This window comes from Crinia signifera, chromosome 1 (genome assembly GCF_055691185.1).
Source record: "Crinia signifera chromosome 1, ASM5569118v1, whole genome shotgun sequence".
NCBI classification, from domain to species: domain Eukaryota; kingdom Metazoa; phylum Chordata; class Amphibia; order Anura; family Myobatrachidae; genus Crinia; species Crinia signifera.
Genome location: NC_139217.1, coordinates 185,409,770 through 185,422,496, shown reverse-complemented (window position 1 = coordinate 185,422,496; position 12,727 = coordinate 185,409,770). Strand labels below are relative to the sequence as shown.

Here is a 12,727-nt window from a genome sequence, read left to right as displayed (position 1 = left end):
CCGCCAGGGGACGCGCTTACCTGTGAAGGTATCCGCGTCCCCTCGCGGGGCTCGCTGCGCTCGCCACGCTTCGGGCTCGGTGGCTCGCTGCGCTCGCCACACTATTATATTCTCAACTCCACGCCGACGTGGATAGTAGGGCATGAAAAGGTCGGAGGACGCGTACCGCCGCCCCTCGCGGGGCTCGCTGCGCTCGCCACGCTTCGGGTTCACGTGGATAGTGGGGGTGGATTTGTATGTCATTCCATTTTGATTATTGATGTTTTTTTTATCTGTTTTGTGTAATTGCAGTTGCGGTTATTGGTGAATTTACACTACAATACTTTGGAAGACAATTTCCTTTTTTGAAAAGAATAATGTAAGTTGTGCTTAAATTGTGCTTCTAATTAATTTGTTAATGTACCCAAAATGCCTTTTTTTTCACAGTGTACCAGGCCCACTATCCACGTGAACCCGAAGCGTGGCGAGCGCAGCGAGCCCCGCGAGGGGCGGCGGTACGCGTCCTCCGACCTTTTCATGCCCTACTATCCACGTCGGCGTGGAGTTGAGAATATAATAGTGTGGCGAGCGCAGCGAGCCACCGAGCCCGAAGCGTGGCGAGCGCAGCGAGCCCCGCGAGGGGACGCGGATACCTTCACAGGTAAGCGCGTCCTCTCGCGGGCTTCACAGGTGTCCGTGGTGATGTGGACACCTGTGAAGCCCGCCAGGGGACGCGCTTACCTGTGAAGGTATCCGCGTCCCCTCGCGGGGCTCGCTGCGCTCGCCACGCTTCGGGCTCGGTGGCTCGCTGCGCTCGCCACACTATTATATTCTCAACTCCACGCCGACGTGGATAGTAGGGCATGAAAAGGTCGGAGGACGCGTACCGCCGCCCCTCGCGGGGCTCGCTGCGCTCGCCACGCTTCGGGTTCACGTGGATAGTGGGGGTGGATTTGTATGTCATTCCATTTTGATTATTGATGTTTTTTTTATCTGTTTTGTGTAATTGCAGTTGCGGTTATTGGTGAATTTACACTACAATACTTTGGAAGACAATTTCCTTTTTTGAAAAGAATAATGTAAGTTGTGCTTAAATTGTGCTTCTAATTAATTTGTTAATGTACCCAAAATGCCTTTTTTTTCACAGTGTACCAGGCCCACTATCCACGTGAACCCGAAGCGTGGCGAGCGCAGCGAGCCCCGCGAGGGGCGGCGGTACGCGTCCTCCGACCTTTTCATGCCCTACTATCCACGTCGGCGTGGAGTTGAGAATATAATAGTGTGGCGAGCGCAGCGAGCCACCGAGCCCGAAGCGTGGCGAGCGCAGCGAGCCCCGCGAGGGGACGCGGATACCTTCACAGGTAAGCGCGTCCTCTCGCGGGCTTCACAGGTGTCCGTGGTGATGTGGACACCTGTGAAGCCCGCCAGGGGACGCGCTTACCTGTGAAGGTATCCGCGTCCCCTCGCGGGGCTCGCTGCGCTCGCCACGCTTCGGGCTCGGTGGCTCGCTGCGCTCGCCACACTATTATATTCTCAACTCCACGCCGACGTGGATAGTAGGGCATGAAAAGGTCGGAGGACGCGTACCGCCGCCCCTCGCGGGGCTCGCTGCGCTCGCCACGCTTCGGGTTCACGTGGATAGTGGGGGTGGATTTGTATGTCATTCCATTTTGATTATTGATGTTTTTTTTATCTGTTTTGTGTAATTGCAGTTGCGGTTATTGGTGAATTTACACTATAATATTTTGGAAGACAATTTCCTTTTTTGAAAAGAATAATGTAAGTTGTGCTTAAATTGTGCTTCTAATTAATTTGTTAATGTACCCAAAATGCCTTTTTTTTCACAGTGTACCAGGCCCACTATCCACGTGAACCCGAAGCGTGGCGAGCGCAGCGAGCCCCGCGAGGGGCGGCGGTACGCGTCCTCCGACCTTTTCATGCCCTACTATCCACGTCGGCGTGGAGTTGAGAATATAATAGTGTGGCGAGCGCAGCGAGCCACCGAGCCCGAAGCGTGGCGAGCGCAGCGAGCCCCGCGAGGGGACGCGGATACCTTCACAGGTAAGCGCGTCCTCTCGCGGGCTTCACAGGTGTCCGTGGTGATGTGGACACCTGTGAAGCCCGCCAGGGGACGCGCTTACCTGTGAAGGTATCCGCGTCCCCTCGCGGGGCTCGCTGCGCTCGCCACGCTTCGGGCTCGGTGGCTCGCTGCGCTCGCCACACTATTATATTCTCAACTCCACGCCGACGTGGATAGTAGGGCATGAAAAGGTCGGAGGACGCGTACCGCCGCCCCTCGCGGGGCTCGCTGCGCTCGCCACGCTTCGGGTTCACGTGGATAGTGGGGGTGGATTTGTATGTCATTCCATTTTGATTATTGATGTTTTTTTTATCTGTTTTGTGTAATTGCAGTTGCGGTTATTGGTGAATTTACACTACAATACTTTGGAAGACAATTTCCTTTTTTGAAAAGAATAATGTAAGTTGTGCTTAAATTGTGCTTCTAATTAATTTGTTAATGTACCCAAAATGCCTTTTTTTTCACAGTGTACCAGGCCCACTATCCACGTGAACCCGAAGCGTGGCGAGCGCAGCGAGCCCCGCGAGGGGCGGCGGTACGCGTCCTCCGACCTTTTCATGCCCTACTATCCACGTCGGCGTGGAGTTGAGAATATAATAGTGTGGCGAGCGCAGCGAGCCACCGAGCCCGAAGCGTGGCGAGCGCAGCGAGCCCCGCGAGGGGACGCGGATACCTTCACAGGTAAGCGCGTCCTGTCGCGGCCTTCACAGGTGTCCGTGGTGATGTGGACACCTGTGAAGCCCGCCAGGGGACGCGCTTACCTGTGAAGGTATCCGCGTCCCCTCGCGGGGCTCGCTGCGCTTGCAACGCTTTGGGTGCGTGTGTATAGTGGAGGGACACAAATATATAATTACTTCTGTTGTCAAATGTGGTGTAAATTGCATTTATTATATCATATGCTATCAATATCTCAGATACAATTTTTTTTTTTTTGCGGATTGTATTTCAGTTTGATTGTGTTTTTTTGGCCGTTTAAGGGAATTAGTTTAAAACTCTTTTTTTTTTTTACACCTGCTACTGACTGAGGTAAATGTTTTTTTTTTTTTTGTAGTGTGTTAATGAATAACAGTGCAGTGCGTTCATTTTAATAGTGTAAACCTAATTTTTTTTTTTTTTTTTACAGAATGGCCCGTGAGGTTGATAGAAACGTCATGAAGAAGTTGATCGATCTCTACAAAGAGAATAGATGTCTGTGGCGAAAAGATCACATGGATTTTCACAACCAGGCAAAGAGGAATGAGGCCTTTGGGAAGATCTCGGCCTACGCTTTGAGACGTGTCCCTAATGCAGACGTCACGTGGGTCCGAAAGAAGTTCACTAATATGCGGACAGTGCTGGTGAAGGAGCACAATCGGGTCCAGCAGTCGCGGTCTTCAGGAACTGACCCTGCAGATGTGTACCAGCCAAAGTTGTGGTACTACGACCGTATGCTCTTTATTGTGGAGGAGCAAGGAAGGAGGGAAGCAGAGGGAACTGCTACGGATGAAGACTCTTCATCCACTGCACAGGAGAGTGCTGACGTAGTAGTTCCCTCTGAGTCGTCGCAGCAGGGTGAGTCGTTGTCGGAGGTGGCGCCTCCTGCGGTGGCGAGCACCTCATCAGCTCCCCCCAGGAGGCGTAGAAGGAGACGTGCGACAAGACCTGCTGCTACCGGCCAGGAATATTGCTGCCCATACAAGGAGGAAGCAGTAAACAATCCCTCAGATGACTGCAAAATGTTCACAAATCATGTGTGCGCAGAAATGCGAAAGTGGAAGGGATCAACGCAACACCACTTTAAGCGTGTGCTGTATGGCCTGATGTTGCAGGCAGCAGAGGATGATATCTGTGCTGACTGCAACGGAACGTCATGCCGCAATGCGCACAGACAGCCACCACGCCCACACCCACATCACCCCCCCATGTTCAGTGCGCCGGTTGCTCCTCCGCCTGCCCCTTACTATGCGCCGGGACCCCCTATGCCACCTCCCACTGATCCCTCGACTTTGCCTGGTACTGTGTACTCCGCATTGCGGAATGTGCAGCCCTCCACCCCAGGCGAAGAGCGTTATTCAAATTATTAATTCGGCTAATTCGGCTAATTTGACTTTTAATTTATAATTTGGCAGCAATGTTCTTGTTTCTCTTCCTTTCTGAGTACTCTACAATAATGAGTTTTTAGTCATGTACTACAATTTTGGTTGGTGAACGTTGCAGTGCGGTCTTCCTGAATTTTGCGATGGCTGTACTAGTTTTGCTCCTTCACTAACCACTGTTCTGCATATTTGTAACTTCTTTCGGATTCATGTGATTGTTTGCATTAGTGGGCACTGTTTTGGAGTGTGCCGTGATCTTCCCACGCCTCATTTCAATTTGCCTGGTTGTGATAGCCAGGCATCTATTCTCTTTGTACTGATCGATCAACTTCTTCTGATTTTGTATTTTGTGTGTCGACATGATATTTAAATTGTTAAAAAATAAAAAATTAAAAAAAGAAAAAAAAAAAACAAAAAAAAAAAGACAAAAAACATAATATTTGTATTTATTGAGATTTTGTATTTTGTGTGTCGACATTCGTATTGTTTAAAAATAAAAAAAAATGAACCTAAAGAAAAATGTCAAAAAATATTTTAAAAATGACATTTAAATTGTTAAAAAAAAAAAAAAAAAAAAAATAAAAGACAAAAAACATAATATTTGTATTTATTGATTGTTTTCTATGTAATGTAATAAAATATGTTTCATTAAAAAAAAAAAAAAGGAAAAAAATAATAAATTTTGAAATACGTTTAAAAAAAAGAAAGGTAAAAAAAATAACTTTTCAATAAAAGTGTTGAAATATATTATCATGTGTCGTGTTATTTATTATTTCGGGTGTAAATGTGTGTTTAAATTTGCGTCGCTCGCATCAGGGCCATTGAATAATGACATTCAGTGCTCCCGATGGGAACGATAGTTCAGGTGTAGTTTGAAATAGTGTGTAAATTGTAAATGGGTGTTTGCAATAAAACACATTTAATCGCTCGCGTCAGGGGTATTGAATACAGACATTCAGTGCTCCCGATGGGAGCGATAGTTCAGGTTTAGTTATAAATTGGGTGTAAACTGTAATTGTGGGTGTAAATGTGGGGTTCAATTGGAAGCAGCCATGTAAAACCATAAAATGGCTGCTTTTGATAAAAAAAATGTCGTAGCTCATGTCAGGGGCATTGAATAGTGACATTCAGTGCTCCCGATGGGACCGATAGTTGAGGTGGAGTAATGCTGGGTACACACCAGGACGACTAGGGCCCGATCAGCACAATCTAGATCCAATTCCGATCAATTGGATGTAGATTGTGTGTTGATTGGGCCCTTTTCTGACCTGGTGTGGAACGATTCCGATCCGATGCGCGGTCCCGCGGGTCGGTCGGTCGTTATTGAGCGGATCGGACCCGCTCACGGTGCACATCGTGAGCGGGTCATGCCCTCCCGCGTCATCGTGAGCGCGTTGGACCAGACACTGACGACCCGCTCACGATGTGCATCGTGAGTGGGTCGTCCTGGTGTGTACCCCGCATTAAAAATAGGGTGCAACTTGTACATGTGGGTGTAAATGTGGGGTTGTATTGGAAGCAGCCATGTACAATCATAAAATGGCTGCTTTTGATAAAAAAATCGCGTCGGTCGCGTCGGGGGCATTGAATACTGACATTTAGTGCTCCCGATGGGACCGATATATGTTAAAACCCCCGATATCGGTGAATGCTTCAATTATCGCGTCGGTCGCGTCGGGGACAATAAATCCTGTCATTTAGTGCTCCCGATGGGACCGATATCTGGTAATCCACCCGATTTCAGGAAAATCTGCAATTATCGCGTCGGTCGTGTCGCGGTAATTGAAGCATGGTACACGATACACAGGATTAGCAAAAATCAAGAAAATCGCGTCCGTCGGGGGTGATCGCGGCCCTTAAAGTGCACTAAATAAGTGCCGCGACCGATCCCGATTGTGGCCGTGCTAGGAAACAAGTACCCTTATTATATAGTATATGCTATATATGGTATATGTCATTGAGCATCATTGAACTAGGATTTCCTCTTTTCTTGACATTTTGAAAGTTGGACAGAAAATCAAGCAAGAGATCATTATCTGTGTGCCATGTGTACAAGCTCATGATTTGAAATTTAAATTTCAGCAATTCTCATTGCAGTGCTGCTGCAATGTTCAACTGCCCACATCTCCAAGATATATATATATATGAAATGCCTGAATTCAGACTACTGTCAGCTTTTTGACTGCAGTTAATGAACTTCACTGCAAATTGAATACTCCCATTAATGTTATATAAATCTTTAAAAAGACAGTGTACAACCAGGATAACTAATATAGACTATAAGGTAGTGGAAACAACATGTTCCTTGTTTATTGGCAGGTACATTTACAGCCATAAGAAATGAACAGAAAGCTTTTTTTTTTTTTTTTTTAAGAAGATTAAGTGTAATGGATTGTGGCCTGTAAATAATTTCCTCTGGTTGCTATGGGAAACTTGCTGCTCTGTTATACAAACAATAGGAACTGCTAATGTTTACAGATGAAAACAGGTTGACATGCATTTAGGGTTTTCATGGCAGAAGAGGAAAAATGTAATAAAAACGTCCAAACCTTAGCTGCATCATTAATGATATATTCTCCCTCAAAGTGAAAAGTAACAGACACATTGTAGCTGGTTTGCGGTCCATACCCATTTGGCCACCACAGACTTACACTCTGGAATAAAATAGTAACAAATATTAACCATCACAGACATTTCCACCATAGACATAGAAAACCTGCTCCTGTTAAGTAAAAGCAAAAAGTAAGCTTACATCCAGAACAGGCATATTAACCCTTAGTAAAACTAACATTCGCAGCATTTTCATTATGAAATCGTGTATTCTACCTGGATCTTTGGTTGAAGGTTCATCGTCGCTTGAAACTGTCAATTAGGAGCCGATTGGTTGGGTAGCTCTTCCTTTGATCTTAACATACAGTATACAATATATTTTCGGTATATTCGGGCTGCTCCCACCCTACGGAATGCCCTTCCATGCACAAAAAGACTCTACTAACCTTCAAACTTTCAAGCATTCCCTGAAATCTCAATTCTTCAGGCAAGCCTATCATAATTAAGTTCCATACGCATAACCCTCTGAGGCACTCATGTATTATATAGCTTCTCTTGAATACAAGCTATGCTATTACTAATGCCTGTCCTAGTGTTTCCCTCCTATATCCCTATAGATTGTAAGCTTGCAGCAGGGCTCTCCTACCTCCAAGTCTGTCTGTTGTTACCCAGTTTGTTTTGTCACGGTCTACAATTGTAAAGCGCAACAGAAGTTTCCGCTCTATAAAGAGACTGTAAATAAATATTATTGCTTTCAGATGATATAAATGTTTCCTTGGAGAGTCAAAATCCATCAAAAATTTTACAAATCTTGGATAGAATATTTCTTACTCACTAGTATTCAAACGGAGGACTAATTATATTTGTTGGTACTTGTGTATTTTGGCGGCGCCCGATTTCTGCATCGTACGATGAACGTATTGCATCGCATCGCACGCCATGTACCCGATGGCATGCGATGCGATTTTGACCCCCTATACGATTAAAAATCGTATAAGCACCCAAATGGGTGCTTACAATGTTAAATGCACCCCCACGCCACCCCCCCACTATAAACGTGAACCCGAAGCGTGGCGAGCGCAGCGAGCCCGCGAGGGGCGGCGGTACGCGTCCTACAACCTTTTCATACCCCCACTATCCACGTCGGCGTGGAGCTGAGAATAGATTAGTGTGGCAAGCACAGCGAACCACCGAGCCCGAAGCGTTGCGAGCCCCGCGAGGGGATGCGGATACCTTTACAGGTAAACGCGTCCCTTCGCGGGCTTCACGGGTAAACGCGTCCCCTCGCCACGCTTCGGGCTCGGTGGCTCGCTGCGCTCGCCACACTAATCTATTCTCAACTCCACGCCGACGTGGATAGTGGGGGTATGAAAAGGTCGTAGGACGCGTACCGCCGCCGCTCGCCACGCTTCGGGTTCACGTTTATAGTGGGGGGGTGGCGTGGGGGTGCATTTAACATTGTAAGCACCCATTAGGGTGCTTAACATTGTATAAGCACCCATTAGGGTGCTTATACATTGTTTAATCGCATCGCATCGTATGGCATTGTATGCCATGTACAATGGCATACAATTTGAAAATTGTATGCCATCGTACACTAACCAATGAAATCGCGTCGCATCGCATACCATCGCATGCGTTATGGTATGCGATGCGATGGGCGCCGCCAAAATACACAAGTACCTATTTGTTTATAGGTAAAATATAAACCAAAAGAACATGTAAACGTTCTGACAACACAAAAACTGTAAAACTCACCTCATTGATTTTTATAATAATCTTATAGAAGTGCTGTCCAGGAACTATAACCAGATCATGTGACTGGTCAACATGGAGGTCTGGTATCCTGACTAAAACATGTCCTGAAAGAGGGTTAACGGTGATCACATCAAACACTGGCTCAATGACAATCATCCATTGGGAGGTTGAATTATCTGCATAAAATGACACAAATATAATATACTTTTCAATATGAAATTAGCATAGTAAATGAAGACAAAGAAAACACTGCTGATCCAGTCTACAGTATATATAGATTTTAAGAGTTCAGGATTATTTATTATATTTTATTGAGAAGAAGATTATATGTCGAAACCAGTGTATATATAAATGCAGAAATTGAATATGAACGGTATATGGGAAACAGTAAACAAACATACCTGCGTCATTGAAACCAAAAGATACACAAAACAACATCAATTGTCAATTCTTCTATTTTCACATTTTCTTCAATGCAAAAAACGACAAAATATTAAATAAAGAAAAAGTGAGTGTGTAGAGGAAGAGAGAAAGTCGTACCATGCGTCTTGAGATTAATTAACATTATTAATAAATGCTCTACTGTTCTGGGAGTATGTAATTATTGTAACATTGGTGGGACTACAAATCCCAGTGGGCTCTTTAATTCTGCACATGCTGGGACTCGTGGGTCTCCAAGTCCCAGCAAAAAAAAAACATGTCGACCTAATGACCCTGTGGACTTAATGACCCATGCCGACCTTACTGCATAGTGAACCAATGACCGTATCCCGTATTAAAAGGTTTGACTTTGATGTGGAAGGCGTAGTCTAGGCTGCAATGCCTTTTGTACACCAAAAACCTAGGTTTCAAACCCGGCTCAGACACTATATAAAAAAAATGTATTAGATATAATAGCATATTGATAATGTTAACATAGGAGCTGTACGGTTACCTCCTCTTTCCAAAAAGAGTTTACAATAAAACAAGAAACTACAAACAATTGTGTAATCCTGTTTGTACAGCAGATATTACAATAAATACAATAAAAATCACTGATGAAATGCATCATACCGAATAGGTAGAATTGGCTGTAATGCTGTAATTTAAACAATGGCCAATTACCCGGGTTGATTTCCTGTGTCACTGAATCAGAGTTAAGTTAATTTTCGGATACCCTTTTACACCGAGATGTGACCTGTGTTGAGCTGGAAATAACCTGTGTTATTGCAGCTGTATAAAAAGGGTACACGTGGCTGTTACTGGTAGTCTTGCTGATTTTCACACAAGTGTTGTGTCACAATTCCCTTAATCCGACTTTTCCATTTGGGAATAAAAGAACAGAAGGAAATAGAACACAACACACATTTCTACACCACTAAATGTGCCTTCAGCCTCCTCTGCTTGGACATTCACCCTACCTAAATAGCTGAAGTGTTAACCTAACATACATAGTGGTCAATAAACAGAGGTAAATTACCCTAAATGGGGTAAAAATGAAATTCCTGGGGGTTGCGCTGCCAAAACACAGCTGGGCATGCATATGAATCTATATGCATGTAATTTCATTGCATATAGAATCTATATATAGATTCTATATGCATGCCCGGCTGTTTCTGCTGCAGTGCATTGCATCAGGCCCCTGTGTATAATACGCTTCCCTGAGTGATGCCCTGGGCCCCGCCTCCAAGTCCACCCGCTTCTTCAGTAGGGTCAACTAGTTGCTGCACCATCTCATCAGCACGCAGTCTGTACTGCCACTGTGGCTACGAGTTTCTTTGCCTGGTTATAGGCTCCTGTCAAGGCATACCCATCTCTAGGGAAAGAACTGCACAGATTGTCACTATATCATCTTGTGACATACTGACATTAATAGTGTCCTGGACGTCACATTATCAATGGCTAAACCACACACAGCCTGGCAGACATTAATGTTGATGAGGATTACCATGTATGGTTGTGTGTGGTACACACACACACACACACACACAATCATACATGGTATGTGTGGTACAAATTTTGTACCACACAGCCATACATGGTAATCATCATCATTATCAATTGCTGCCAGGCTGTGTACCGTACTAGCAAGATAGATAATCAATTAAACCTTGCACAGATATGCACGCGCATCATCATTCATACACCTAACTTATCAATAAACACACGGACAACTGAATTGGCGTGAAAGGGGTCAGCTTTTTATTTATTTTATTTATTTAATTTAATGAGGGCAGCTTATTTGAACTAACTAATTTAGATTAAAAAATTCTGAAAATGTATTACAAAAAATCTAGACCTGCCCTCACTAGCTATGGTGGCAGGGTGAAGAACAGTTAAGGTTAACCCCTTCCTGACACAGCATGTTTTTGCCTTCCTGACAGAGCCCTTTTTTTCAAATCTGACATGTATCACTTAAGTGGGGATAACTTTTTTTTGCTTTTACTTATCCCAGTGATTTTGAGATTGTTTTCTCGTGACACATTGTACTTCAAATTAGTGGTAAATTTGGGTCGATACAGTCTGTGTTTTTTTGTGAAAAATACCAAAATGTCGTAAAAAAAATGGAAAATTTAGCAATTTGCAAAATGTTAAATTTTCTGCTTGTGAGACAAATAATCATACCACTCAAAATAGTTAATAACTAACATAGACCATATGTCTACTTTATGTTTCCATCATTATTTCAACTTCCTTTTAATTTTTTTGGACACTAGGAGGCTTACAATATGAATAGCAAATTCTCAAATTTTCAAGAAAATTTCAAACACTGATTTTTTTAGGGACCAGTTCAGTTCTGATGTGACTTTGAGGGACTTGTATGTGAGACACCCCCATAAATGATGCCATTTCAAAAACTGCACCCCTCACAGTATTCAAAACAGCATTTTGGAAGTTTGTTAACCCTTTAGGTGTTTCACAGGAATTAAAACAAAGTGTAGGTGAAATTTCAAAATTTCATTTTTTTTGCAGATTTGCAATTTTAATACATTTTTCTAAGGAACACCGTAGATTTTACTAGACAAATGTGACTAAAAATTGATTCCCCCAATTCTTTTGTTTTCATAAATATCCTATATGTGGCCCTAGTGTGCACGTTGACCAAACTACAGGCTTCATAATAGAAGGAGCACATACTTGATTTTGAAACCTCCTTTTTATGAGATTATTTTTTAGGCACCATGTAGGATTCTAGGCACCATAAGATGCTAAAATTAAGGAACACCCCCACAAGTGACCCCATTTTGCAAACTACACCCCTCAGGGAATTCATCTAGGGGTATAGTGTACATTTCAAACCCCCAGGGGTTTCACCAATTGTGGTACAACTGGGCAGTGAAAATGAAAAATTAAATTTTTTACACAAAAATGCAGTTCTGGCTCAAAATTTTTCATTTTCACAAGGAATGAAGGAGACAAAGCACCCCAAAATCTGTGCCCCAATTTCTCCCGAGTACGGCAATGCCTCACATGTGACCAAAAAATACCATTTGGGTGCATGGCAGGACTCAGAAGGGAAGGAGTGATTTTGGGATTTTGCAGCTCAGATTCTGGTGGAATGTTGGTGGGTGCTATGTCGCATTAGCAAGACCCCCCAAGCACCAATACAGTGGAACCCCCCCACAAGTGACCCCATTTTGCAAACTACACCCCTCAGGGAATTCATCTAGGGGTATAGTGTACATTTCATACCCCCAGGGGTTTCACCAATTTTGATACAACTGGGCTGTGCAAATGAAAAATTAAATTTTTTACACAAAAATGCAGTTCTGACTCAAAATTTTTCATTTTCACAAGGAATGAAGGAGACAAAGCACCCCAAAATCTGTGCCCCAATTTCTCCCGAGTACGGCAATGCCTCACATGTGACCAAAAAATACCATTTGGGTGCATGGCAGGACTCAGAAATGAAGGAGTGATTTTGGGATTTTGCAGCTCAGATTCTGGTGGAATGTTGGTGGGTGCTATGTCGCATTAGCAAGACCCCCCAAGCACCAATACAGTGGAACCCCCCCACAAGTGACCCCATTTTGCAAACTACACCCCTCAGGGAATTCATCTAGGGGTATAGTGTACATTTCATACCCCCAGGGGTTTCACCAATTTTGATACAACTGGGCTGTGCAAATGAAAAATTACATTTTTTACACAAAAATGCAGTTCTGGCTCAAAATTTTTCATTTTCACAAGGAATGAAGGAGACAAAGCACCCCAAAATCTGTGCCCCAATTTCTCCCGAGTACGGCAATGCCTCATGTGTGACCAAAAAGTGGCAGGACTCAGAAGGGAAGGAGTGATATTTGGA

At 44.1% G+C, this 12,727-nt stretch overlaps 1 protein-coding gene across 1 annotated transcript in view; it reads right to left on the bottom strand.

The window, feature by feature from the left end:
* Positions 1 to 12,727, bottom strand: part of MANBA (mannosidase beta) — a 72,742-nt gene that overhangs the window by 31,764 nt on the left and 28,251 nt on the right. The window contains exons 6-7 of the mRNA XM_083179015.1: positions 8,443 to 8,618; positions 6,684 to 6,788 (exon numbers count right to left, since the gene is read on the bottom strand). Coding sequence (XP_083035141.1) covers positions 6,684 to 6,788; positions 8,443 to 8,618 — 281 coding nt within the window. The remainder of the gene's footprint in view (positions 1 to 6,683; positions 6,789 to 8,442; positions 8,619 to 12,727) is intronic.